Source organism: Octopus sinensis, linkage group LG16 (genome assembly GCF_006345805.1).
Source record: "Octopus sinensis linkage group LG16, ASM634580v1, whole genome shotgun sequence".
NCBI classification, from domain to species: Eukaryota; Metazoa; Mollusca; class Cephalopoda; order Octopoda; family Octopodidae; genus Octopus; species Octopus sinensis.
In genome coordinates, this window is record NC_043012.1 from 29,110,367 (window position 1) to 29,137,886 (window position 27,520).

General features: G+C 37.1%; 1 protein-coding gene and 1 non-coding gene across 2 annotated transcripts; one reads left to right on the top strand and one right to left on the bottom strand.

The window, feature by feature from the left end:
* Window positions 1-2,586: 2,586 nt before the first annotated feature.
* Trnap-ugg lies at window positions 2,587-2,658 on the bottom strand. The gene has a single exon. It is a non-coding gene; the product is annotated as a tRNA-Pro (tRNA).
* Window positions 2,659-2,960: 302 nt separating this feature from the next.
* Window positions 2,961-27,002, top strand: LOC115220527 (vesicle transport protein USE1). The gene is made up of 6 exons (XM_029790670.2): window positions 2,961-3,107; window positions 4,386-4,435; window positions 5,117-5,195; window positions 5,329-5,479; window positions 12,543-12,724; window positions 26,125-27,002. Exons 1-6 carry the CDS (start codon window positions 3,009-3,011, stop codon window positions 26,296-26,298), a joined length of 735 nt encoding a protein of 244 aa, XP_029646530.1. The 5' UTR covers window positions 2,961-3,008; the 3' UTR covers window positions 26,299-27,002.
* The last annotated feature ends 518 nt before the right edge of the window (window positions 27,003-27,520 follow it).

Consider the following 27,520-nt stretch of genomic DNA (forward strand, 5'->3'; position numbering starts at 1 on the left):
CTAAACATGAACTGCTATTGGAACTTACCATGTACAGGAAACTTTTTAACCACTTCTATACACCATTTTCCTTGAATAATGGAACTGCAACTACAATATCTTTATATATCTTATTTCTACTTTCATTCTCTTATTTCCCTCTCTATACCCTATCTCCTCCTTTTCTATAATAATTTGAACTCAAATATTTTCTCACACCGTCTCTGATGAAGGGATATCCATAATATCCCAAAAACAGCTGTAAGACTATTTCATTATAAATGTCATGAAAACTCCTCTCAGCCTTGGGTTTGTTATCTCTTTCTGTCTAAGATATATATATATATATATATATATATATATATATATATATATATATATATATTATATATACATAAGAGAACAAGATGTACGTTACGCCGCAATAATATATGTATAAAAAAATATATATAAAAATACAAAATGGGACAAGAACTCAAAACACTCAAATAGACGACACAAAAAACGGACGGGTCATTCGAAGCCTCTAATTTTCAGTCAAGAACCGGATCATCCTCGCAATTTCGGCTGATTAATCTTGAGATTGCTCCGATCCGGCCAGCCCCAAGGAAAAACTAAGCTACGAGCATTGGATTTCTTGGAAAAAGGATCGAATGTATACGAAACAAGGACAGAAAAACGGACGATGCAACACGAATATAAATACAAAAAACAATAATAGTAATGACAGGACAAAAACAGCGGGTGTCTTACGACTTTAGACAGTTCAACTTAGCTTAGTTGGCCAATCCTTCGCACGCTCTCTTTCTTCTCCCCTCTTTAATTCCTTCTTTCTCTCTCTTCTCTCCCCCCACTTTGGTGCCTTTGTCCCTCTTTTTTCTCTCTCTCTTTGATTCCTTTGCCCTTTTTTTCTCTCTCTTCTCTCACGTGACCACCGGTCAACTAGCCTTTCGGCTTCTGAGCACCGCCACGACAACATCGATATCTTCGTCTGCCGTAAAGGCATTTTTTTCCAAATACGCCAGTTAAGCTAAGTTGAACTGTCTAAAGTCGTAAGACACCCGCTGTTTTTGTCCTGTCATTACTATTATTGTTTTTTGTATTTATATTCGTGTTGCATCGTCCGTTTTTCTGTCCTTGTTTCGTATACATTCGATCCTTTTTCCAAGAAATCCAATGCTCGTAGCTTAGTTTTTCCTTGGGGCTGGCCGGATCGGAGCGATCTCAAGATTAATCAGCCGAAATTGCGAGGATGATCCGGTTCTTGACTGAAGATTAGAGGCTTCGAATGACCCGTCCGTGTTTTTTGTGTCGTCTATTTGAGTGTTTTGAGTTCTTGTCCCATTTTGTATTTTTTTATATATATATATTTACACACACACACACACACACACATATATATATATATATGTCCAAAATCACGCAATAGGAAGGAATAAGAGAAAGAGTGGTATAAGTGAAGGGAAAGGAGATAAAAGTCAGTGAAGGAGAAGTAGTGAGAGTAATAGCCATGACTGAGAAGGAATGAGAGAAAGTAATAGCAATGAGAGAAAGGAAATGGCAAAGAGAGCGTCCTGTATCTACTATAATAATACTCTTGTGTTTTTCTCCGTCACAACATATGAATGAGAAAGGAAGGCGTGATAGATGAATAAGGAAGGAAGGGGTGATGGCAAACTTGGTAGTAGGATGATAGAAATTCTATCGTGAAAAAAAGCAGACATTTCAACTCTGTGAGTATTTATATGTAAAAGGGAGGTATGTAAATGTGTGTGTGTGTGAGTGCAATGGAAGTGGGATGGTGAACATTCATCACTGAAAATAAAATAAATCAAACAGCGATTCAACTCTGTGTGAGTATATGTATGTATGTGTGTGCGTATACAAGGGGAGTATGTGAATGTTTGTATGTGTGAACCAGCGTTCTTTCAGCAACAAACGATGATCGATGTCACATCTCGAAAGACAACCACTAGATAACATTGAGAAGTGTATAAATTTAATTTACCATCCACAGTCTATCTGTTGTGTTACAAATAATTATTACAATCACACACATCTACACAAACATATACATATACAAACTCATTAGAGAAAATAATTATTACCTGAGTGTATCAAGAATGTAAAACGACTGCAGTTGAAAAGTATATTATAAATACATATTTAACAGTTCATTCATCTGCCTAATTTATTTATATTAAGAAATTTTGAATAGGGGAGTTTTTACAACATCAACTATAAGTCATGGACTGCTTTTGTGGTTTCAAGTCGTATGAATTGAGGTTGGTTTCAGTAATGGAGAGCGCAACCATCACTTCGAAAAGGTTGGTATTTACTTGCCAGCTCCCGTATTTAGTCACGGCCAACTTTATGAGGTCTTAAGTCGTCAAGGGATGTTAGTTGTGGAGAGATTTTTCATAAAAAATTTGGTAATAAAAGAATTATTAAACTAAAAACTTGGTTTTGTACCTTATTTTTATATAAAATACTATAATTGGCTGTCATTTTTGACGGCAGGGGGTCAGCTAGTATTCATATAATAACTGAAAGTGTTAAAAGAGAATATAAACGCCCATGCGAGCACAAAAGGCAAAAAACAACTATGGGCTCGTCCGGGATTCGAACCCGGGACCTCTCGCACCCAAAGCGAGAATCATACCCCTAGACCAACGAGCCACAAACTGTCAAATTGTTAAAATTAATCTTCATACTCCGTATTGACGTGTACTCGTTGGATTATTTATTTTTCTTTTGTATTTCATATACATTAAAATGATCCGTAGAAAATATGGTCTTTTAGTGCACGATTTAATATATCTTATTAAAAGAACTGATTCTAAGTATAAAAGTTTGTTAGAGATTTTTATTGTTCAACTGGAAGTGATATTTATTTCGCTTTGTCGATTCATATATGATAAATTAACTCGGAAAATCTTTAACGGCGCTACACGTGACGGAAATTGCCGATATTTCTCAATCGGCAATTTCCGTCGTGTGCTAAGAACGAAAACATCCGTTTTGGCAAAATGGTTGCCACGCGGCTGGAAGTGAATATGACACGGTTGATGTCACGATGTGAGGAAAAGGTAGCTGAAAAGAAGATGAGAGATTGGCGACTGGAAAAAGTAAGAAGCACTTATCGTAATTGAGATATCTAATAAATACGTATGGCAGCCGTCTCTACACTTCCTTGGCAATATCACTCAATGTCGGTATTTCTCGGAACACCAGTAACAGAACTCGCGATGGCCTGCTCGTATGAATTATTATTGTTGAATATCACTACCAGTGGTCCAACATGTATAAATAGTCAATAGACGACATATTCATATTTTAAAAAAGCGTACATTTAAACACAAGAGAAAATGACCTTTTAACAGGTAATTTTTACAAGCTAGAAATAGCAGAAAATTGCTATTAAATCTTGGGTTTGGCCGTGTTGGCTGCTATTTCTAGCATGTAAAAATTACCTGTTAAAAGGTAATTTTCTCTTGTGTTTAAATGTACGCTTTTTTAATATATATATATATATATATATATATATATATATATATATATATATGTGTGTGTCTGAATCGTTCGGAAGTTTGTTTCTAAATTAATGAGTTCTTATGTGGAATCTTCCTTTGAGTCTACTCAGAGCACCTGCGTAAAATGGTTCGACGAGTACTTTGTTCATCTCATTATAATTTATCGATTTAGCCATTTGAATTATTCTAAAATTCCTCTTCCTTATTTAACGTGTCTGAATAGCAGCGAGTTGTTTAATCCTAGGTTAACCATAATTAAACATACTCGAGATCAAAGCCATTCCAGCCGTGGCTTTATTCTTATGTACAAGTAACGTATGACTCCACGGCAAGCTTCTTTCAGTTTCCGTCTACCAAATCCATTCACGAGGCTTTGGTCAGCCAAGGGGCTATAGTACAAGACACTTGCCCAAGGTGTCGTGCAGTGGAACTGAACCTGGAACTCTGTCTCCTCGCTATTTATCTAAATTGCATGTTTTTTAATGCTTTTTTGCAGAGTTTCGGAAAGTGGTGGTAAGGCGGGGGGGGGGGGCATTGTGCTCTGAAATTCCCTAATTTTTCTTTTTTAATGTTATCAACTACAATCGTAATCTATCCCAGTTTTGTGATGTAAATAATTATCCTTCTTGATTTTGATTCCTTAAAAGATGTTATACTCTTGTGCAAACTATACCAGATTTAACCTCAAGGAAGAGCTGAAGAGAATCGGTATTGTTAACTCACTTAATATAAAAAAAATATATTAAACTTGCTAATTAATTAATCCATTAATTTCCATTTTATATTTAGCGTGATGTTTATTAATATAAGGGAGGTAACTCTTGTTTTTGTTACTCCCCGTGAAAATTATCTCTAATTTCTTCCTTTTTCCAGTATATTTGTGCACTACTGAGTCAGTTAGAAGAATTAAAGAAATCGCCAAGGTAATGTAGCTTTCTTCACACTTCTTGTCACTGCATCGACATCTTTTACGAATGTAATAAAACTTTTTTTTAAAGCCAGTTATTCAATTAAAACTTCAAATCAGCGGAAAATGCGTACCACCTGGTGCTCTTTCTCTTTGTATCATATCTTGCATCTCTCAGGTATGGCCGCATGGTTAAGAAGTTCGCTTCGCAATCACATAGTTTTGGATACGATCTCTTTATCCTGCATCAGACATAGTCTTGAGTCGTCTCAAATCTTAGTGCTTGCAGTCTGCTATATTGTGATAACTTTGCCACTGTGGTTAATCTATATTTAAAACCCGTTGAAAAGCAACGTAGAAATCTGTACGGGGTTGTTTAATATGCGAGAAATATCTTGTGTATCAAGGAGAGTATTAGAACCCCTATTTTCGAGCAGTTGACTTGTTTGTCTTAACACCACCACCTAGCCCTTTAGCAGTGTTTGTTGCAGGTATTTGAATTAAGTCTCTTTTCCCCTCTAACTAAAGCCTTCAAGAAAAGAAGAAAAAAAAAAACAACAAAAAAAGTAGTTTTACAATTGAAATACATTATTAGGAAATATATTTATTAGAAAATTCTTCTCTAGCACTGAATTTCACTAAACGGTTTCTGTCCTCTAATGAATTATTACTTCCTTTCATGATGTTTTTTCAACAGTTGTCCATCCAAAGAAGATATAAATGGCTATGCACGGAAAATCCAGTTTTTGAAAGGCTTGCTGGAAGCTGACAGACTGGTATGTAGTTTCTGCTTGTTAACCTTTACAACTTACTGCACTTTTCTACTCCTGTTTTTGTACAGTTTTGTATTTTTGTTTTTAGACTCTTGTAATCTTTTCTTATTTTTTTAAAATTACATTTTCACTTCAGCCTGATTCATCAGAGAAGATGTTGGCTGCTGAAAAACTTGCTCCAGTCTCGTCTTCTAAAGACATCAATCCGTCAGCAAGTAAAAAGCTTTGCAATTTAACAAAAGGCAGGTATGAGAAAGAGATGAGAGCAGATCTTTTTGGTAACTCTGGTAAGTTTCAAGTAGTTTTAAAACCTTCATACAAACCAGGTTATCTTTTCAAGTAGTTTTTTAATCTCAAAATTTTATGATTGGTTCTGTCATCTCAGCTTGCATGGTGTTGATTTAAGCTCACTAAGAAAGCTGGCTCAGTTTCCTGTCATTTGTGTCATCTAAAAATAATATTATAACAATTTAAAACTATTCTAATAAATTTACATTATTATTTTTATTTTCTGTAAGGTGTTCATGTATCTATGTCCTTAAGATGTTCACTTTCTAACGACATATATCTGGGTTTGAACCCACTGCTTGAGTATCTTCTGTTGTAGCCTCAAGTAATCCAATGACTTTGAATGATGGAAACTGTCTGAAAAACCTTTTGTTCATGTATATGTTAGGTCTGTGTCTGTGATTATGTTTACCAATGTGTTGAGTGTCATTCCTTTATGTCAAATACATAACTTAGCAAGTCAGTTAATAGAGATTGATAAAATACTCTCTGCATTGAAATAAGTACAATGGGTTGATGTGATTGAAGTATAGCTGCACTTCAAAATCATCAATTAAAATATAATCAGGAATAAGCTTAATTAAATGGTAAATTCAATTGAAAAATGAAATAAGTCAGGTGAAAAAAAAAAAAGAATATTCAAACTTGCTTTTGATGAGATAAACCATCAAAAAGCAGTTGTTGACATTTGACATCATTAGATGTACCATAAATGTCTTTGAGAAATGCTTAAGTATTAAACAATCTCATTTTTTTTTGTCCTTTTTAAATCTTGGATTGTTTCAGTATTACTAGAAGCCCACTGATGTACTTTCACTCCTATTTTCTATGTAGAGAATTTTCTTCTGAGATTATTTCTGCTGCAAAAGGTCTTAAAAAACATGTTAAATTTGATTGAACACACGTATCTTTTATTCAATGCTGCTTTGTGCACCTTTTGGTAGCTAATTCCAGCTTGACCAAGCTTTGCACACACAACAGATGTACTTTTTATTGTTCTTATTATATAAGAACAACCATTCTTATAGTGCTGCAAAAGACTGATTCAGTATTCTTAGCTAGTGAAGCATAACAGTGCAGAAACAGATGTATCCTGTGATTTGATGACATTATGCATAGCTCAATGGTGTATTTTCACCCATATTGTCTCATCTTCATCAATATTGGGATCATCATTTCAGATTTTTATTCTGTGCTAGTATAGATTGGGCAGATCTACAAGATCTGTGTTGGGCTCCTGTGTCTTCCTGGGTGAGGATTCTATGGCTGGATGCCCTTTCTAATACCCACCAATAAGGTGTATTAATTGCTTTTCCTGTGGCACTATCATGAGTGAAGTCACCAAGTAAATTGAAAAACAAGACCCCTTCATGGAGAGTGAGTGCAGAACTGAGAGAGGTGATTTTGTGGCTGTTGAGAAACTTAAACCTGAAAGGAACAAGTGTCTTGCTGTGGAGGAGGTACATGGATACCTCAGCAGCATAGGGTGAAAGGAAGGTGGGAATGACATGTCAGGGCACACCCTCAAGGTACAAGATGATGGATAAAGGGAGACTAAGGAGAGAGAATTGCAAATTGCTGGGTGTGTATGTAGGTATGTGAAATTGTGAACGGAGAGTGACAGGCAGTAGAGATGAAGATAGAAGTGAACGATGAACATGGATGGAATCAGGGACAATAGTGAATCTCAGTTTGGAAGAATGTAAGGAAAACAGAAGTGGATTGATGAGGACAAGGTGATAGGTGATAATGCATAAAAAGGGAGTGGTGGAGTAGAACAGTATGATAAAACTCTTGAATGGTGAGACATAGGGAGATAAAGTGTGTGGAGTGTAAGGGAAAATGCACAGTGACACATGGGTCAGAAGCAGACAGTGGTAGATATGAGTTACAAAAAAGATGGTGCATTGCTGGTAGCCATTAGGGTGTGTTCAGTGTAAATACAGATACATTGGCAAGAGATGGTGATGTTGCATGATGAATTAGCAAGGGATTCCAAGAAGAGGGATTACTGGTAGCACGGAGAGTGGGGGTGGAATATGTGAAACTCTGCTTTTATACAGCCACAACAACTGGGGAAATAGTGCCATAGTTAGAGGGATGAGAGAGGGATTGGTATTACAAAAATGAATTCCATGGATAAGGCTTAACAAGTACAAACTGAGTGCAAGGGCAAAAGCATTAATATTCTTTTATGACCTTATTTTTGCTGAGATGGACAGGACTTCTCAAGTACCACAAATCACTAATCATCTCAATCCTTCTTCATCTTCTCTGTGAAGCTCAACAACCTGAAGTCTGTCTTCACTACTCTGTCCCATATCTTCCTAGGTTTCTCTCTTCTATAAATTCCTTCAGCCTTAGCAAGCTGCACTTCTTTATGCAACTGTCCTTATCTATGCACATCAACTGACTATACCAGCACTGCTGTTTCTCATGTTTGCTAACTACATCTGATGCCTCTTATGCCCAGTTTTCCTCTCAATGCACTGACATAGCACATCCAACAGAGCATGTTAGCTTTATTTCTTTCTGAATATCCTATGTCCTCTGCATTCACAGCCCATGCATCATTACCATGTAGCATTGCTGTTCATACCCAAACATCATACAATCTGCTTTCTCTTGGAGAGAGACTTTTTGTTACAAGTGGAGGTACTAGCTCTTTGGACTTTCTCCAGCCTCTTTGTATTCTAGCAACTATATATTCAGAACATCATCTTCCACTGCTAGTTAAGTCACCTAGGTAGCAGAAACTTGTCTGCTACCTCTAAGGATCCTCTAAGGGCATTCAAGAAAATCCATTTGCCTCTAATAACTTCTAGAATCACACCCCTTTAAATACTTGGCATAATTCTCATGTGTTTCTATCATTCTTTGCTTCACTATTGTCCTTTGCTGCTATTTCGATTTTCTTGTGGTAAAGCCAACCACTTATTTGATCACTTCCAGCTGTAGGTTATATAAAGAACCCCCTTCGCACATGGTTTCTCTCAAACCTTCTCATCTTGCTCTGCTATTCGACACCTTCATATTACGAGGCGAAATGTCCAGTCGCTAAGCTAAGAAACATCTCTAGTTTTTAATCGTTCATCAATCTTTTCATTCATTTAATATGTATTACGAACATGCTAATGTTCTTGAGATAAATAACTTTGTAACTTGTAATTCGTTACTTCCTCAAATAACTTCTAGAATCATATCACTTTAAATATTTGATATAATTCTCATGTGTTTCTTTGCTTCACTATTGCCCTTTGCTGCTATTTCGATTTTCTTGTGGCGAAGCTAGCCATTTCTTCCATTTATTGTTTTTGCGATGCGCCCACGCATTCCTGCCCCTACCACCAATGCTAGAAATCCCTTCTCTTGTACTGGAAATTCCTTCTCTTATACTGGTAATCTCTTCTACCGGTAATCTCCTCCCTTATACCGAAAACTCCCACAGCGCTCTGCCTCACTTCTGCACAAGAAGACCTATGTACCTCTGTCCCTCCTTCCCATTTAAACCATCTTCCTCCTTTTTCCTCTCCCCCCTCCTCTCTCCATATCAATCTATCTACGTAATATCCATTATAATTAGTGTGCTGTCTTTTCCTGCTGAGAAAAGGACTTTTCAGGCCCTTTGCTTCCAGGTTTCGTTTCCACACCTAGAATCTCTTACAGATTCAGTTGTAAGAACAAAGTCAGCTAATCAGTCATATTATTATGACTTGGAGGACAATTATAAACTGGAGCAGACTGAGAGCCAAGCCCTGGTGAACTCCTACCTGCACACTAAATTCCTCACTGTAAATACTCACCTTATTGACAGCATCCCTGTAAATTCCTTGGACTCTGCCATCACCAGCCATTTATCTACTATCTTCTGCAGTGACCAACAGATCAGGGAACAAGGACCCCTCTTGAGGGCTTTTTCCAGGTTGATAAAAGGGGTTTACTTTTGGTTAAATAGTAAGAGAGCACCAGTAGTACTTCCTGGCTCAAAGCTGAACTACATCTCATCTATTATGATGTTCTTCCTAATTAGTTGAGCTATCTTTCTGTCACTTTCAAGGTATGACCCAGCAATTTAATACCTCTAATTACTCCTCTTAGGTATCTCTTTAATCCTTGTAGTAGTTAACTATAATGCTGGAGTCATAGAGTCTGTACAACTTAGCTATGTAGGTGACAAGGCTGTCTCCCACTCATGGCCATCTCAGCAGGAATTCCTGATTTACCAGAGGCATTTTCAGTCTTCATATCCTTAATTTCATACTGCTATCAATTAAAGTGGTTCTTCTCTCTTTTCGGCTTCACTCTTGGAAAGTTCTCTTTCTCCATCTGCATTCTCCATGTTTAAGCAGCCTTTTATAGTCATACTTCCATGCCTTTTTTTCTTTTCAGAATCACAAAGTGCAAGTATATCCATCTGCACAAACATCTTGATTTTCTCTGAAACACAGTTTCCCAATCCAGAATACTTCATGCTTTTGGTCCTCATGCTGTGAAACGTTGGCAAACCTTTTCCTTTCTGCTTCTTCCTTTGCTAAGTATATGTGTTGACTAGTTTCTCTTCTAGCAGCTACCTGCTTTAATTCTCTGCTACCCCCATTCTTCCAGTGCATCCAAGACTGTCTCTTTACATTTATAGTTCTGTCTACTTCACCATTTCAGTCTTTCTTCCAACAGTTTTTCTGCAGTGAAAGGTCTTCTTACGTACGTCTGAGTGTACATGAACATGATAAATATGTTTGTTCTTGGAATATGAAAAAAGAAAAAAAAAAACAGTGTAAGAATTTACTTTGATAGGATGTTATTCTATATACAGAGTTTTGTCCCTTAGATCCATGAGCCAGGTTGGTTTATCGTATATCAAATAAAACAATGTTTGGTTGAATGGTTAGCGAGAAAAGAAGGTGAAAATAATCATATTGATAGGTGTAAAATATATTTGTTACTTAAATGAATAGAGGCACGAAAAACAGCCATCAAAAGGCAGACTGGTCTCATTCAACAGTTCTAAAACATATTTAATGAAAACATTGCCAGAATGTCATAACCTCACAATTCCCAGCTAAAATTGTATTGCCCCCCTCTGAAAATTTTAGAATTCACTGTTTGATGGTCTTACAGTGTTTGAAAACACATGTATTTCACACGACTGATAGTGCACTGTAAGTTTGCTTGTCATGGCCAGAATTGGCAACATTGAGTGACTATCGGTACAAAGACCTTTTCACAGTCACAATTACGTAAAACAGTTGGTGACTGTTAAAACAAGAGATATATAAATTCTACTAGAGTACTGTTCACATATTGCTTACAGAAAAATTTAAGCTGACCACTGAGCTTTTTCAAGGCAGCTTATATTCTTTGTCAATATGTAAGTGGATTTCTTAAGTTGATTGCATGTAATTTGTATCTTGTTTGTTTATTTAATTCAGGCAATATTGTTTAGTGATACATCCAACAAATGTTTGTGGGTGCTACAAAAACACCACAAACACATGCACACAGTCTAGACAACATGCGTAAAAGATGTCTGCATGTGGTTGCAAGCAACATCAATTTAAGAAAGCCTACAAAAGTCCAAGACTTTGCACCTCCTCCTCTTACCTCTGTGTCCATCATACAAACTTACTGAATTATAGCCTTCCACGAAATTTTATGTTATGTCCCTAATTATGAGCTTAATAATGACAAAGTTATCTTACTAAGTTTCTTGTTATTTTCAAATTAATAGTAAGAAGGTTGAGTATTCAAATAGAAATATAACAAGCAGGTTGATAATAATAACAACAATAATAAAATATTCTATCTCCATTACTCCTTCCCATTTTTTCTAAAGCCCTCATTCTTCAGTCACCAACAACTCCTTTATAGGTACTCAATCTCCAACATTCTTCCACAGCTGCACAATTACTCACACTCTTCTGCTTTTGCTCAGTTATCAGAACTCTTCTACTAGATCTTTCTTTATAAACCTTCTTCTTTTAACTTTATCTATTTCTAAGAACACTCTGAGTATATGCAATCTCCTTCTCACTTAAACATCCTTGTCCTTCTTTCTCCTTGCCCAATCATTACCTCCTTCCCAGATCTTACACATAGTGTCCACTCCTTTCCATTCAGAACTGAAGCCATCTGTATCATCCTTTTGCTTCAGATATTCTCATCACTCACCAAATTATTGGTATATTGGAGCTGAGTTGGCCAGTATTATTCAACAAGAAACTATCTTCATTCACCATTTTTATTGTAAAATAATAAGCAGCTGTTATGATTGATTTGTAGCTTCTATAAATGTTTTATTAATCCTAACTTCTATAAAACAATAATAGGGTTCCTATTGGGCTGGTGGCTATGTTAAAAGAGAGAATACTTCTAAATATGTCCAGTTGTGTAATATTTAAGCCAACGGAGGGTAAACTTTCCTTTGTCAAGAATTATGGTTTATTGGGATTAATACTATTAGATGATCTGATGCCTTCCCTTGACAGCAAAGTAAACATTATGAATGTAGGGTTGTGAGTGAAACACCAATACTTAACACATACTGTGAAATTGGATTCAGGATCTATGAGTTGGTATCTGATAATGTATCTAATCAGAAGGGGAGATATAAATCTTTATAAACAATCACTTTATGAGAGAAGATAATTGTCATCATGATGATCATCATCATTTTATGTCTACTTTCGAATCTGGTATGGGCTGGATGGGTCATCATAACTTTGGTCAATTCTTATTTGGAGTTACTGACTGCCGAAATGAAATGGAGGACTACATCTTCCTTGTACATTCTGTTTTTGACATGGTTTCTACTGTTGGAGCCCTTCCAGACATCAACCACTTCACTGAGTGTACTGGGTGCATTTTATCATGACACCAGTGCTAGAGAGGTTGTCATATCCTTGAAAAGATTAAAGGTTCATCTTGACCCAGCATTGAACCTGCTCATTCACTCACTACATTACTAGCTATACTGGATGCATTTTTTCATGACATATTCTGCCATATTCTATACACTTTTCTTTATGTTTGTGACTACATATGAACAATTTTTTTTTCTTGTAGACACTTCAGCTACTGGTGATTTACGTCAAAGAAAGTCTACTGAAAATGACACTGACTTAGATACCATTTTACAACATTGCAATCAGATGCAAGGCAAACTGGCTGAGGAAATGCTCATGTTAACAAGAAACCTAAAAGAGAATGTGTCTGCTGCAAGCCGAATTGTCAAAGATGATCTCAGAGTAAGAACCATCTCTATTCTGTCTGTTGGTGGAGGAGGCTAACAAAACTTCTCAACTTTTGGTTTTTCAGCTGTTCATTTAGGGTCAGTAAATTATTGGTAGTTATTAACTAAACAACGTTCTCAAGTAAAGAATTGTCAGTTGAGAAGAAACATTGATGGGTAAAGGCGATGGAGGCTGAGCCTCATGAAAAAGGGGATGATTTACTGTAACATATTTGTATCTCTTTGTGTCTGTGTGTATGTGTGTTATTGTTGGCTCTGGAGGAAGGAGCAGTGCCTATAGCCTTCGTAGGTTATCCTAGACTGGCAAGATTGGTGTTATTAATGTTTCTCTTGAACTTTTGTAAATTAACAGCTGTGGGAAATATATAGGGAGGGAATACCAATGAAACAACATTTTAGGAAGAAGAGACTGGGTATAATGGTAAGTGCAGAGCCTAGAAATGAGGTTCCATGCAACAAAGGTGAAGAGGAGAGACAAGTAGAACAGGATTGCTTGAGGTGAGGTAGTATGCGTCCAGCCAACTCCAAGGTACTGAGGTCATTACAGTAGAGAGAAGAGACAGTGTGCCCATGGAGCAGGCACACTACATGTCTCTGCGAATGAATTTATGACACTTGAGCTGTGTAGAGAATTTATAATTGTTGGGAGTTGAAGTATCTTCTGGCTCTACAGAAGTCATATTTGTGCTTATTGAGAAAAGCCAGATATCCAAAAAACTGGAGAACTTCAGTATTAAAGGCAGTCTCCATTATTTTTTGAGGCTTGGAATGTGACTGCAATGAAATGATAATTGGAAGGTCAGAGGAATTGTCTTTCTTGGAATGGGATAACTTAGCATGTTCCCAAAGATCTGGATATAGCTCTGTAGAAAGGGAGAAAATGAAAAGTTTGGGGAGTATAGGAACTAGCAATGTTTGAGGGTAATGGAAAGGAACAGCAACGGGAGCAGTGCCTTTGTTGGTTTGAATTAACTGAAGCTACTTTTGTGCGTGTGTTCATGCAAAATGACCGAAGGGGATGCGATTGGAGATTTGCCAAGTGTGTGTAGTGTGGAGTTGGGTGCAAAAAGGAAATCTTTCTCTCCAGAGGTTCCTGCTCACAAAACTGTTCTGGCTTTGATATGGAATTAAAGGGGATGCTGCAAAATTGTTGGAAATTCTTTTTGGTGGTATGGAACTGGAAATATTGGTTGCAATTTAGAAATTGGGAAAGATTGAGTAATGTACAAAGTCATCTTCCATGATTCAAGAGGCTGAAGAGATGCTGGTAATTGCAAGAGTTATGACATTTGAGGTAGTGAGGGAGAGAAACTTAAATGGGGATACACATATTGTTATCTTTGGGGATGGTCATTTTTCTTGTCTTGCCTACACAAGCAGTACATACTCGTTCTTCACTTCAGCTTTATTATTATTATTGTTTTAGTGTCCTTTGTCTGAAATCTTTCATCACACCTCCTGTGACCTCTTCAGCAATTCTCTATCCAGTGTGTTTCCTCCTGTTCTATTTAGTCTATTCTGTCTTTCTGTGGTGTGCATCCTCATTTGTATCAGCATGTGTGTGCATATATATATATATATATATATATATATAATAATAATTTGAGGGAATATTATTCCTAACTTATAAGGAAAAATTCAATTTCACAAAATCAAATTTCACAAAATATAATATATATATAAAAATTAGAAAAAACCCACCTTTTATCAATCCAAAATGAACAATTAAATTACACCATCTAGAAAATTACATATAATAGAAATATAAAAAATAAAATAGCAATAATATACCGATGATTAAGTAAATTATTACATATATATTACCAAATATATATGTTTTTATTATTATTTTGCAATTTACTTAATCATCGGTATTTTATTGTTATTTTATTTTTTATATTTCTATTATATGTAATTTTCTAGATGGTGTAATTTAATTATTCATTTTGAATTGATAAAAGGTGTTTTTTTTCTAATTTATATATATATATGGATTTGCTTACTCCACTATGCCTGTGTCTTTTATTTAGCTGTTTTTTATTTATTTATTTATTTATTTGTTTTTTCTTTCTCATCCTGTCTTAAGTATGTGTATGTGTGTTGTGTGTATGTATATAGATTTATGTATTATAATGTTTGTGTCTATGTCTTTCCTACATACAACACCATTCTTACATATTGAGCAAGGCTATTTCCCTGGTGGAAAGAGAGTCTTATCTGCCTTCTTGCTTCCATATCTGGAATTTCTATCCCAGTTCTGTTACAGATTCAGCTATAGGAGTGAGATCCTCAGCATATTGTAGTTCCCACATGCAGCCAGTGTATGTATGGTGTGTGTGTGTGTGTGTGTATCTTTTATATTTTGCTTGTTTCAGACATTAGACTGTGGCCAAGCTGGGGCACCACTTTGAAGAATGTTTAGTTGAATGAATCAACCCCAGGACTTACTTTTGTAAACTTGGTACTTATGTCTTTTGTTTTTTTTTTGTCAAACTGCTAATTTACAGGAACATAAACACACCAGCAATGGTTGTCAAATAGTGTTGGGGGACAAAGGCCGACAGACAGACAGACACACACGACAGGGTTCTTTAAGTTTCTGTGTACTAAATCCACTCACAAGGCTTTGGTTGGCCCAAGGTTATGGTTGAAGACATCTACCCAAGGTACCTCACAGTAGGACTGATCCTGGAACTGGTGTTGGTGTGTTTATGACCCCATAACTTAGCTGCTTGGCAAAAGAGACCAATAGAATGAGTACCCAGCTTTAAAAAAGTAAGTCCTGGAGTTGATTCATTTGACTAAAAATTCTTCAAGGCAGCGCCCCAGCATGGCCACAGTCTAATGACTGAAACAGGTAAAAGAATAAAAGTATATACATATAGAGAGAAAGTCTTCTTGCATTTTCGTCATGATCCCATTCAGAGCCATTTGTTTAATGCTTTTTTCTGTTCTGATGTTAGTTTCTTTCTGTGCAGATCACTGTATTCAATGGCAGTTGAATTTGTATCGATTTTGACCCTTTTGAAATCAGACCTATATCAAACACTGTATGCTGTAGGAATTCAGAAGGGTGTCTTCAGTAATAGAAATAGCAAGAAATATTTGTTCTGTCTATGGAAATGAAGCTTCAAGAGTTCAGGCATGCCAAAGATGGTTTGGCCAGTTTCACTTGGGAAAATTTTTCTCTCATAGCAGAAAGAAAATAAGTGGGTGAGGGGTTAGGAACTAGGTGGGAATGTGAAACTGGGGTAGGGGGTTAAGAAGGGAGGATGTGTGTGTGCGTGTACATGTATATCTGTGTTTTGAAATGAGCTAAGAGGGTGGGGTGTGTGTAGAGGTGTACAAATGTTAAAGTGAAGCAGCATGGATTAGTTAAGATGGGATGTGTAATCATCATACTTATTTTACACCTCTTTTCCCATGCTGCATGAGTGGACAGGCACAGCATCTTGCCACTTGTCACAATCACTTGCCATTTCCTTCACAATATTTTGAGATCAATTTTTGCCACTTCTGCCTGTCTCTCTCAATTTGTGCAAGTTCTTTCCATTGAGATTGCTTGATATTAAAATAATAATAATGAAATTATTGTATACAGTGCTCAGGTGCACCATAACTTGTCAGAAAGTGCGTATAAAGTATATGCAGTAATGTATAAATGTCTGGAAAGCGAACAATGTATGAGTCAGATACATGCTTGTGTGTATATGGAGGGGAGAAAATCAGGTGTAGTGTTGGCGAATCCCAGAAAGCATGGAAGCCCTGAAGGATGTAGTGCTCCGACAACTAACAACTGATGCCGGCAGTTTGTCCCCAACTATTATTCTCCTTATACATAACACATCCATGCCCATGTTGTCTCTTTTCTTGCCCACTACTTCTGATTCCTTTTAGTCCTCTCACCTATTCTGTGCTCCATCAGTCATACTAACATTACACATTCAGTGGAGTCAGCTTTCAACTTTCACACATTATCCACATTTAATACCTATCTTAGCCTATAATGCAGCATTGCAGTTATTATAAAAGCATCATACAATCTTTGCTCTACTTGCAGAGAGAATTCCTTTATTGGTAACAGCTCCCTCAACTTTTTCCACCTGGTTATTATGCTTTCAGAGCATCCACCTCCACTGCTAATTAGGTCACCTGGAAAAGAGAGAGTGTGAAATATATTTCTGTGCCGTCCTCTGAATATTTAAAAGTATCTATTTCATTTGTGTACTTATTACTTAACTATTCCTATTCATCTCTTCTTATAATTCCAAGAATTTTGATGTCTGGCTAGAGTAGCTGTTTAACTGCCTCTGATATATGGGGCTGAGTAGCTGTGATTAAACTAGTTACTTAGTTTCCATGAATGTTAGATTTGACAGAATTGTTAGGGTTGTAATCTGTTATGACTAATGTTTTAGACTGTGAATGAATTGTTTAGGAGACTGGAAACCACTGAGAGGTCAGCTATTAGTAGATTGCAGCTGGCACTTACTAATCTTTAATAGTCTGGTTATTGTCATCATGTAGCCATTGATCAGCTCTGTTGGAGATTTGTAGAATGTAGATAGCTTTCATCTTGTTGCTCAAAAAAGTCATCCACAGCAGATATGATACTGTTCCCAGCTAAGTAATTTTTCATGTCAGGGAATAGATGAAAGTCAGATGGGACCAAATCAAGAAAACAGAGAAGTTTAATGCCACAGTCATGTACAGTCATTGAAAGCAAGGACTTGTGTGCTGGAGCATTGTCCTGATGAAACAAGACCCCTTTCCTCAGTTTTCCTGGTTGTTTGATCTTGATAGCCTTTCATAACTGCCTCAGCAAGTTGATATAGTACTCTCCATTGATGGTGTGACCTTTTTGAAGATAGTCAATCAACACAATGCTTTTTGCATCACAAACCCTTTTCTGCAGGTACTTGATAAGACTACAATGCCAAATTCTGTCAATTTTTAAGAAAAGTCGCTACTAGTTACTTTTGAAGTCTTCTTTGAAAGTCAGATGATGGTCAGTTTTAAGCAGAGATTGTGTTTCATATCCATCCTGTTTCTGTATTTGGATTTTATATAAAATGGCATGGAGAAGCTCTCATCACTTAAATGTGTAGTTGGGAATAGTATGAAATATTTCAATGCTTTGGATGCCAATTCTTGGGGCTCGTTTTTCACATGTAAGCAAAACTGTTCAATTTTACTGAATGAAACTTGACACAAATGACACACAAAGTTCGAAAAGTTGAATATTTCTTGAGAGAGCTCATCAAGAAAGCCCCAGGGTGTTAGCAAGGATTCTACAACACAATTCTGTAAACTTTGAAACCAATATATAAGACAGATCTTCTCATTGCAGCTTCTTAGTATTGTTTGACAAATGACTGAGACCTTTGGCAATATACTGTGCTTGAGAAGACCTACCAAACCAAGTGAGATCATAGTCATGGCTAGTTTGTCTCCATGCAATTCAAGAGACAACTGGAATTAGTTCTTCTACTGGCTCTGTGTGGTTTTCCAATTTTTCACACAAAAGTAGTTCTTGCTGTCTTTGAAAATATTCAATGTGTTTGTTCTCTTTATGTTTCATTTCTAAATGTTGGCAAAGTTTGGCTGATTTCATGCTTTCACTACACATCACACACTGTGGCTTTACTTTGTCATCATGGTAGCTGTATATAAATCTACATGATATGTATTCATCACAGTATTTACAAGTTTCTCATCTTAAAACTTGAACCTGTATTGGAAAAAATATTGGTTCAAGGGACATCTCCTTTTCATTTTAATGTATTTCCAATTTTTAACCAGCAGTCCTTAATTAACAGGGGATTATATGGTTAGATATATAAAGAACTTTTTTCGTTGATGTAGTTAATGCTGTTATGAAGAGAGTAATTCATAAAAGTATATGTATCATAGTGAGTTTATCCAAATATGTCATGTTCAGATGTAATTCTTTAAATTAATGCTAGTCAAACATGTGCTGCATTAACATGTGGCCCTTTACACTGATGCTACTAGTGCTAGGTTTGTAGCTGAGCAGGTACATGATGAAATGCCATATATTCCATATTCACAAAACACGGTAACAGTTTTGAACCATGCTGTACTATAATATCTTTGCTAATACAATTGAGAATTAAAGTTCAGAAATCAAAGAAACAAACAAGCAGTCATTGTATATTCAGAATGCTTCTATCCTATTCTGGGGCCATGTTGAAGTCAATCTTGTGGCAGATGTGTGTAAAGTTCCAAACATTATTTTTTATCAACCTCCTAGAGAGTAATTATACATTTTACACTGTAGACATTTAAAATGTTGAACTCAGCTGTTGAGCCCTCAGTGATACCTTTGCAGACCCATCCACTGTGGGAACCACCGCTATAGCAGATTAGTCCTGTGCATGCCACAGGATTATAGAAAGAGTAATGATTGTTTTGGTGCTGTGTCTTGGAAGGAGAGGTTTTAAGATGTTGTCTTCATTGAAAATATGTGCAATATTTTGTGAGAATGATTGCTCCATCTGCAGATTGAATTATCTTGTGGAAGTTCTGTTACTGGAGTATTTTTAGTGTTTAAGTAAGATGTGTGAATGTATTGTGCCAGATAATGTGGAAAGTTACGGTGCCTAGACTGACAGATTAGAAAGTAGGTCCTTAACTGTGAAGTGATTGTGTCAGGCAGTGATTTGAGTCTAGAGGTATGAAAAAAGTGTTGTAGTTGCGAGATGAACAGTCATACAAATCTGAGAAAGTAACTCTAACTGTTGTTGAATATCCATTATGTAGGTAAGTGTTGTAAAGTTGGGAGGTGTGAGACAGATAGATTGACATAATTCATTTGGAGCCGATGACTTGTCAAGTTGTGTCTAAGAGATAGACAGAATAACAAACATGCAAGGTGGGTCATCTGTGTAGGTGTCTGAGTTGGATGATATCAGATTGATAACCAATCAGGTAAGAATGTTTTATTAGCTTATATATATGGGGAGAATTCACAAAAAAAACCAAAAGATGCTGACAGGTGGTGTACAAAACAAACAGATGTATTAGTTTAATGCTTGGAAATCCACAGAAAGGAACACAATCAGGAATCACCACTGAAATGCTTCAAATATCGGGCAGTGTGGGTTATGGTCTTGTCACCTGCATCGTAAGTCAGGTAGTTCATGAAGGAGTCATACCCAATGACTGGTATAGCAGCACCACAGTCGACTATAGGGGCAAAGGTGATGCTTTAGATAGAAATAACTACAGGGGTATCAAATTATTGGATCAGGTGATGAAAGTTATAGAGAGGGTCATAGCCCAACTAATTAGGGAGAGAGTTAGCTTAGATGAGATTCAGTTTGGTTTTGTGCCAGGCAGAAGCACCACTGATGCTGTATTTCTGGTATGGCAACTGCAGGAGAAATACCTAGCCAAAGATAAACCTCTGTACTTGGCTTTTGCTGATTTGGAGAAAGCCTTTGACAGGGTCCTCTGATCCGTTATCTGGTGGTCAATGCGGAAACTGGGGATAGACAGGTGGTTGGTAAGAGCCGTATAAGCCCTGTACAGGGATGCTGTCAGAAAGTTGAGGGTTGGCAACTAGTATAGTGAAGAATTCTGAGTAGAAGTTGGGGTTCACCAAGGATCAGTCCTCAGCCCCCTCTTGTTCATTATAGTCCTCCAAGCAGTATCAGAGGAATTCAAGAATGGCTGCCCCTGGGAGCTCCTCTATGCTGATGACAATGCTCTAATAGCTGAGTCACTATCAGAACTAGAGATGAAGTTTAGGGTGTGGAAGCAAGATCTAGAATCAAAGGCCTTAGGGTTAACCTAGCAAAAACCAAAGTCTTAGTTAGTAGGAAGGCTGACAAATCACAAGCCCCTTTCAGGTAGATGGCTCTGCTTGATCTGTAGAAAAGGTGTGGGTAGAAACTCCATACAATGTACCTGGTGTAAGCTATGAGCACAAAAGGTGCAGCAATATCAAAGGAAGGTTAACCAGGGAGATAGTCTTTGTATGTTGCAGGTGCAGAGGGGCAGTAAACACTGAAGATGTACTGAAAACAGATTCCATCACATGCCAGGGGGAAAAACTATAAGTAGTTGATAGCTTCCACTTCGTAGGTGACCAAGTCTGTAGTGGGGGTGGATGTTCTGAGAGTGTAGCTGCCAGAACAAGGACTGCCTGGGCAAAGTTTAGAAAGCTCTTACCTCTGCTAGCAGCAAGGGGCCTCTTGCTAAGAATGAAAGGTAAACTGTATGATACAGGTGTGCAAGCTGCCATGCTACGCAGTAGTGAAACATGGGCCATGACTGCTGTGGACATGCGTAGGCTTGACAGAAATGGAGCTAGTATGATCTGCTGGGTGTGTAATGTCAGTGTGCATACATGACAAAGTGCCCTGAGGGAAAAGTTGGACATGAGAAGCATCAAATGTGGTGTACAAGAGAGACGACTGCACTGGTATGGTCATGTGTTACGTATGGATGAGGACAGCTGCGTGAGGAAGTGCCACGCCCTAACTGTGGAAGGAACCTGTGGAAGAGGTAGACCCAGGAAGACATGGGATGAGGTGATGAAGCATGACCTTCGAACATTTGGCCTCACAGATCCAATGAGACCGAGACTGTTGGAAATATGCTGTGATTGAGAAGACCCGGCAACTAAAGTGAGATCACAGCTGTGGCCGATGCCAATGTTGCATTTAAAAGTACCCTTGAAGCGTTGAGCGATATGATGTGCTTGAGAAGGCCTGTTGAGTCAAGTGAAATCAAAATCGTAGTCGTGGCCAGTACTGCCTGACTGGCACCTGTGTTAGTGGCATGTAATAAGCACCATGTGAACGTGGTTGATGCCAGAAGCCCTTGGCTGGCTCCTGTGCCATTAAAAGCACCATGTGAATGTGGTCAATGCCAGTGCCCCCTGACTGGCTCCAGTACCGGTGGCACGTAAAAAGCACTATCTGCTGAACATGGTCAATGCCAGTGACCCCTAATTGGCTCCCGTGCAAGTGGCACATAAATAGCACCATGCGAACATGGTTGATACCAGTGCTCCCTGATTGGCTCTCATGCCAGCGGCACGTAAAAAGTACCCACTACACTCTTGGAGTGGTTGGCATTTGGAAGGGCATCCAGCTGTAGAAACCTTGCCAGATCAGATTGGAACCTGGTGCAACCTATTGGCTTGCCAGTCTTCAGTCAAACCATCCAACCCATGCTAGCATGAAAAGTGGATGTTAATGATGATATATATACATACATACACACACACACACGTATATGTACGTGCACGCACACATGTATAAAGATCCAAGGATTATATATATATAAAACAACTTTCTTGGACAATAATGGTTTATTGAGACACAAAGTTCTTTCTTTTACTCTTTTATTTGTTTCAGTTGAACAAATCGACCCCAGGACTTATTCTTTGTAAGCCTAGTACTTATTCTATCAGGCTCTTTTACTGAACCGCTAAGTTCAGCATTGGTTGTCAAGCAATGGTGGAGGGACAAACGCAGACACAGATTTTTTTTCTTATTGAAGTACGATAAATTGGAAAAAGTTCTTTTTATATTTCACAACCAGGGTTGCCAGGTATGCGAATAAGGATCCAAGAGTTCAGGAATGGAGTAAACAAGATTCAGGCTACATATGTTTCATAGTGAGCAGAACCTTTGAAAGTGGTCAAGGATATCTTGATTGTATATATATATATATATATATATCACCGTGACCGACCAGGCTATCAGATGTTGCTACACATCGCTGGTCACAATGCGCTTCACATTGTTTAAGCGTTCAAATGGCGCCATCCTGCTGGCTAAGCCAGCAGGCCAACAGAAGAAAGTTGTGGCAAAAGAGTACAGCAGGGTTCACCCCCCCCTGCCAGAGCCTCGTGGAGCTTTAGGTGTTTTCACTCAATAAACACTCACAACGCCTGGTCTGGTAATCGAAACCACGATTCTACAACCGCGAGTCCGCTGCCCTAATCACTGGGCCATTGCACCTCCACATATATATAGTATAATGTTGGGACTCACATGTGTAGTATAATGTAAGGTCATCTGTCTAACATTCAGCCAGACAGCTAAACACCTCACTTTACAGTTTAGCTGTGTTGTGTAGTGGTGGGACTGTCTAACGGATAGACATACACACAGTTCAACTTAATTTTGTAGTGTAATGGGGAGACTATATGTGACAGAGCCATCAGTTTAGCTGTTGTGCAATGAATGGTGTGGCTGTGTGACAGACAGACAGACATCCTCTGTCAGTCTAGTTATGTAGCCAGGATGATTGCCTTCCCCTCCCTTGCCTGCTCTTTCTCTCCTTCTCTCTCTCTCTCCTCTCTCTCTCTCCAGCCAATAATATCTCAATTTACTTCAAATTCAATAAATCATCCGAGACAAACTAACTACTGATATCATCTCTCTCTCTCTCTCTCTCTCTCTCTCTCTCTCTCTCTCTCTCACTGGCTTCTGTGTCTGTAAAGGGTGTACATGTTTGTGAGTCTGTACATATATAGTATAGATGATGTGTATAGATACATGTGTGTGTTGATTTATATTTGTGTATACTGTGTATGTCTGTAGGTAGTGCTCAGTGTGAGTACTTGTGTATAGTATATATGCACAATGTTTGTGTATGTGCGTAAATATGTATGTATATATCATGAACTGTGTAATCTTCATTGTGTGACTATATGTTTATATGTTGTCTACATTCAATGTTAGACATGTGCATGTTTGCATGTGTCTGCTATAACTCCATTTACTCTGATACATGTCTACTTTCTATACAACAGTGTGAGTGGATGTATGGACACTTATAACGTGTGTGTGAGAAAATGTATCATTATGATTGGGTCATTTTATGGTTGATCCAAATCTTTTATTATCAGTTTTGTGCCTCAAATGTGAGAGTATTGCAACAGCACCTAGATTAGTCAGCAACACCTCAAAGTTATTGTGGAACTCTGGTTAAAAACCATTCTATCTAACAGCCACACATCAACATCCGATAAATCCTCTTAATCTGTCTTAATCTGCATTAATTTTATTTATTTTTTTCATTTTGACCTTAAATCTCATTTCACCATTGTTCAAAGTCTAGTGCTATAGAAACACCTACAATTGTTGGCAAAACCCACCTAAACATTGTTAGGGTTAAGGTTGTGTAAAAAAAAAACGCTTGCTGTGGTCTGAGGGAATTGGTTAATATGTAGTTAATCCCCCCCCCACACACACACAGCTGTTTTGCCTTTGTTACTTCATTGTTATTAACAGCAGTCCAGACATTTTTGCTCTTTAACTTATTTATTTATTGTTTATCATTCACAGTAGTCAGAAATGTTTTAGGATTGTGTTTTGACTTGATGTTGATAAACTCATGTTTTGAAGTGTTTTGTGTGTGTGTGTGTGTACGTTGGGGGGGGGGGAGGACTGGTGTTTCTTAAACAGTTATCTTCTTGTGTTGTTCTCTCTTCTTTTTATTCTCTCCCCCCTCCCCCACCGCCGCCCCTGTGTGCTCCTCACTATCTACAATCCAAGACAGTGTCTACTTCATCCGCTACCCACATCACCACAGTCATCACCACTATAGCTACAGACTTTTATTAATTCTGATCCCTGCCATCAGCTGTAACTCTTGTCTTGTCTTTTATTCTAAGGGAACCACAATTATATAAATTAAAGTAAGAACTGGTCTTTCCCCTTCCTACCCAGCTTGTTGACAATCAGTTTGAGTCCTGAATGCTTAGTCAGCTTGTTTTATCTTATTAAATACAGGTGGTGTGGGGTTGGGGGCAGTGTGTGTTTGTGAACCTGAATGTTTAGGGATGGGAGGAAGTGGATGTGAGTGGGGTGTCATTCAGTGGCTGGAGTCTGAGTGAGTTAGTCATTCAAAGATATCCAGTAACTTATAATAGCCTCTTTGGAACTCCTGTCTCTACATAAGTCTTTCACACACGATCACTACATAGATGTTAATACACACATGTACAATTGGGTACCTATTTATTTGAAAACACACACATAAAACCTACTTTAATTTCCTCATTTACACATTTTTTACACACAGTTTGTGTTGAAGAGTAGCTGTCTGAATGTAAAATCCTTTGCTCTGGTGTACTCTGTATTGTCACTGCTCTGTATAGCTATTTTAGTTATAGTTCAATTGGATAAACCTACTTAATCCATACAAATGAAAATGTGACAGTAGATGAACCTAGAGAAGTGTATTAACTACAATGAATTTACTAATACAAATTAAGTAATGTCTGGTGTCAACTTTTGGGGGCAAATATTCACCAGGGAAACATACTGATTACTGTCTCATGATGATAAGTTCAGTTCATCATAGTAATTATCACCATCATCATAGTAATTATTGAGCACTTTGTACCCTACAATAAATGAACTTTTTTTTAATTTAGAGCCTATTTTTGGTTTTATTAGTCCACCTAGAAGAGATGACTGCCCAACAATAGTAGTCTAATGGTAAGTTTTAAGGTGTGAATGTGTAAAGCTACAACAGATGCCCTCATTAATATTTTAATTATCAACCCTGAAAGGATGTAAAGAAAAATTGTGCTTAGCAAAGATGGGATGAAACAAATACAATCTGACTCTCTAATGATTCTATCTATGGGCAGTGTTAATTTGTTAGTTTAATGTTGTTTACAAATACAATGTTAAGTAGATTGTGTGCCAAACTGCTGGAAAAACAGAAAACTAAAATCAATAACAAGACATATTAGAGCTGAGCCCTTTTGCCTCTGACCTACTTGAAACTAAGAAAATATTTAGTTACTTCCAAATACACAGCTATTTACTGACTTAATTAAAATACATAAATGATATTTTGTTAGAAATATGGTCTCAAAAGGTTAAGAATCTTACTCAAATATGTTAGGAAATATCAATAATAAATTTCAGTTCAATACATATTGGTTTTGGTAATCCAGTCTCTTATCAGTTTGGTCTGTCATTTTGTTCTCTACCTTTAGCTTGCTGTAGGCACATCATGTTGCTGTATAAATTTTCTCCCTTCTCAATGCAATACAATGTGCCTGCAGCTACAGGAGAGATTAACTCATACAGTGACATGACGTGCCTAAGCATACTAAGGGTTAATAAGGCTTACTACATCCAAACTGTTTAGTTTCTTGAATCATCCATTTTTAATTTGATATGATTTCTTTGTGAAAATACATCTACACCAACAGTAACAATGCAATAAATATACTAGACAATAATGTTTTTGTTCTTCCCAAGTTGAATAACAAAAGAGAAAAAGAAAAGTGGATGTGCTTAGATTGACTGTGCAATTTCTTTAATAAATTAGTAAATAACCAATCTGTTTTGTGGTCTTCATTTCAGTTTCACTTTTTTCTTTGTTTTGCAGACTATTTCTGATAGTTCACACTTGGCAAGCTCCAACTTTGATAAGCTAAAAGTACAAACAGAACATTTGGAAGCACACACTAACTCTTGTACCTGGTGGGTGTGGCTTATGATTGCTGCTGTGACATTGACTTTTCTTTGGATGATAATATTTATTCGAATATTTTCAAAATAATTTCTGGTTCAGTTACTAAAAAACATCTTTACTGTTACTAAACTATAATGTTTTTGTTCCTCCCCGCCATCACCAGTTATCAAATTTGGGCTGTTTGTAAATAATGGGCTTTTGAGCAAAATTAGAAGTACCAGATTTTCAGCATACATTGTTTGGGGAAATTTAAACAATAATACCATTACGTATTGTTGTATAATACACACACACACACATACATTTTGACCAAACTGTCAGTTGTTATACACTGCTGGTTATGATGCACTTCTTTGCATTGTTGCTTTCGAATGACACCACTCTATTGGCTAGACAAGCAGCCCAATAGATATATATCAATGTTTTAACATCCACTTTCCCATGCTTGCATCACTCAGGTGTGATATGTTGAAACAAATTTCCTACAGCCAGATGACCTTCCTGTTGCCAAACTCTACCTGTAGTAAGGTAATATTTCTCCATAACCAAATATGTCTCTGACAGGAAACAATAAGCACCAGTTCCATAATGGTGACACTTGCAATTATCATGCAATCTCAAGGCAAGGAGGCAGTAACACACACATACGGACATGCACATACATACACACATATATATAATTAAAAGGGAAATTCTGAGAAACTATAAAAATACCTAAAAAAAAAACAACCTACTAAATATGAAATTCCAGGTTAAGAAGATAGTAGAAAGATTACATTTCAAAGATAGAACAGAACTCTACCTCTCTAGAACCCCTAGAATTTACCTGAAGAAACATAAGCCTAACTTCACTACTTATCCATTACTTATATGCTTCTCAAAGTCAGATATAGGTAGATTTAGGAAGTTTATCATTACCTAATATATACCCAAGCTTAGAAATGTAATTCAACTTAACTCATGGTCTAGTCTATATGAGATAATTGATTGGTTCACTGATGTTTAGAATAAAGTTCATACATTTAAAGATATCAAATTACAATGCATCCATTAACCCAATTCTATTCAACAAAGCATCAATATTGATGATGACAAGCTCAGGCTTATCTAAAGAAGAAATAGACATTATTATTGATGGTCAGAAAGTTTAGAATTGAATTCGATGAAATATTGTGATAGGGTTAGGGTTGATCAGTTCAACATTACCATGGGATTGAGCAGTTCTACTCAGGTATTGAACTTAGTAAGTGTATATGTGTGTGTATGTATATATATATATATATATATATATATATATATAACCATTTTC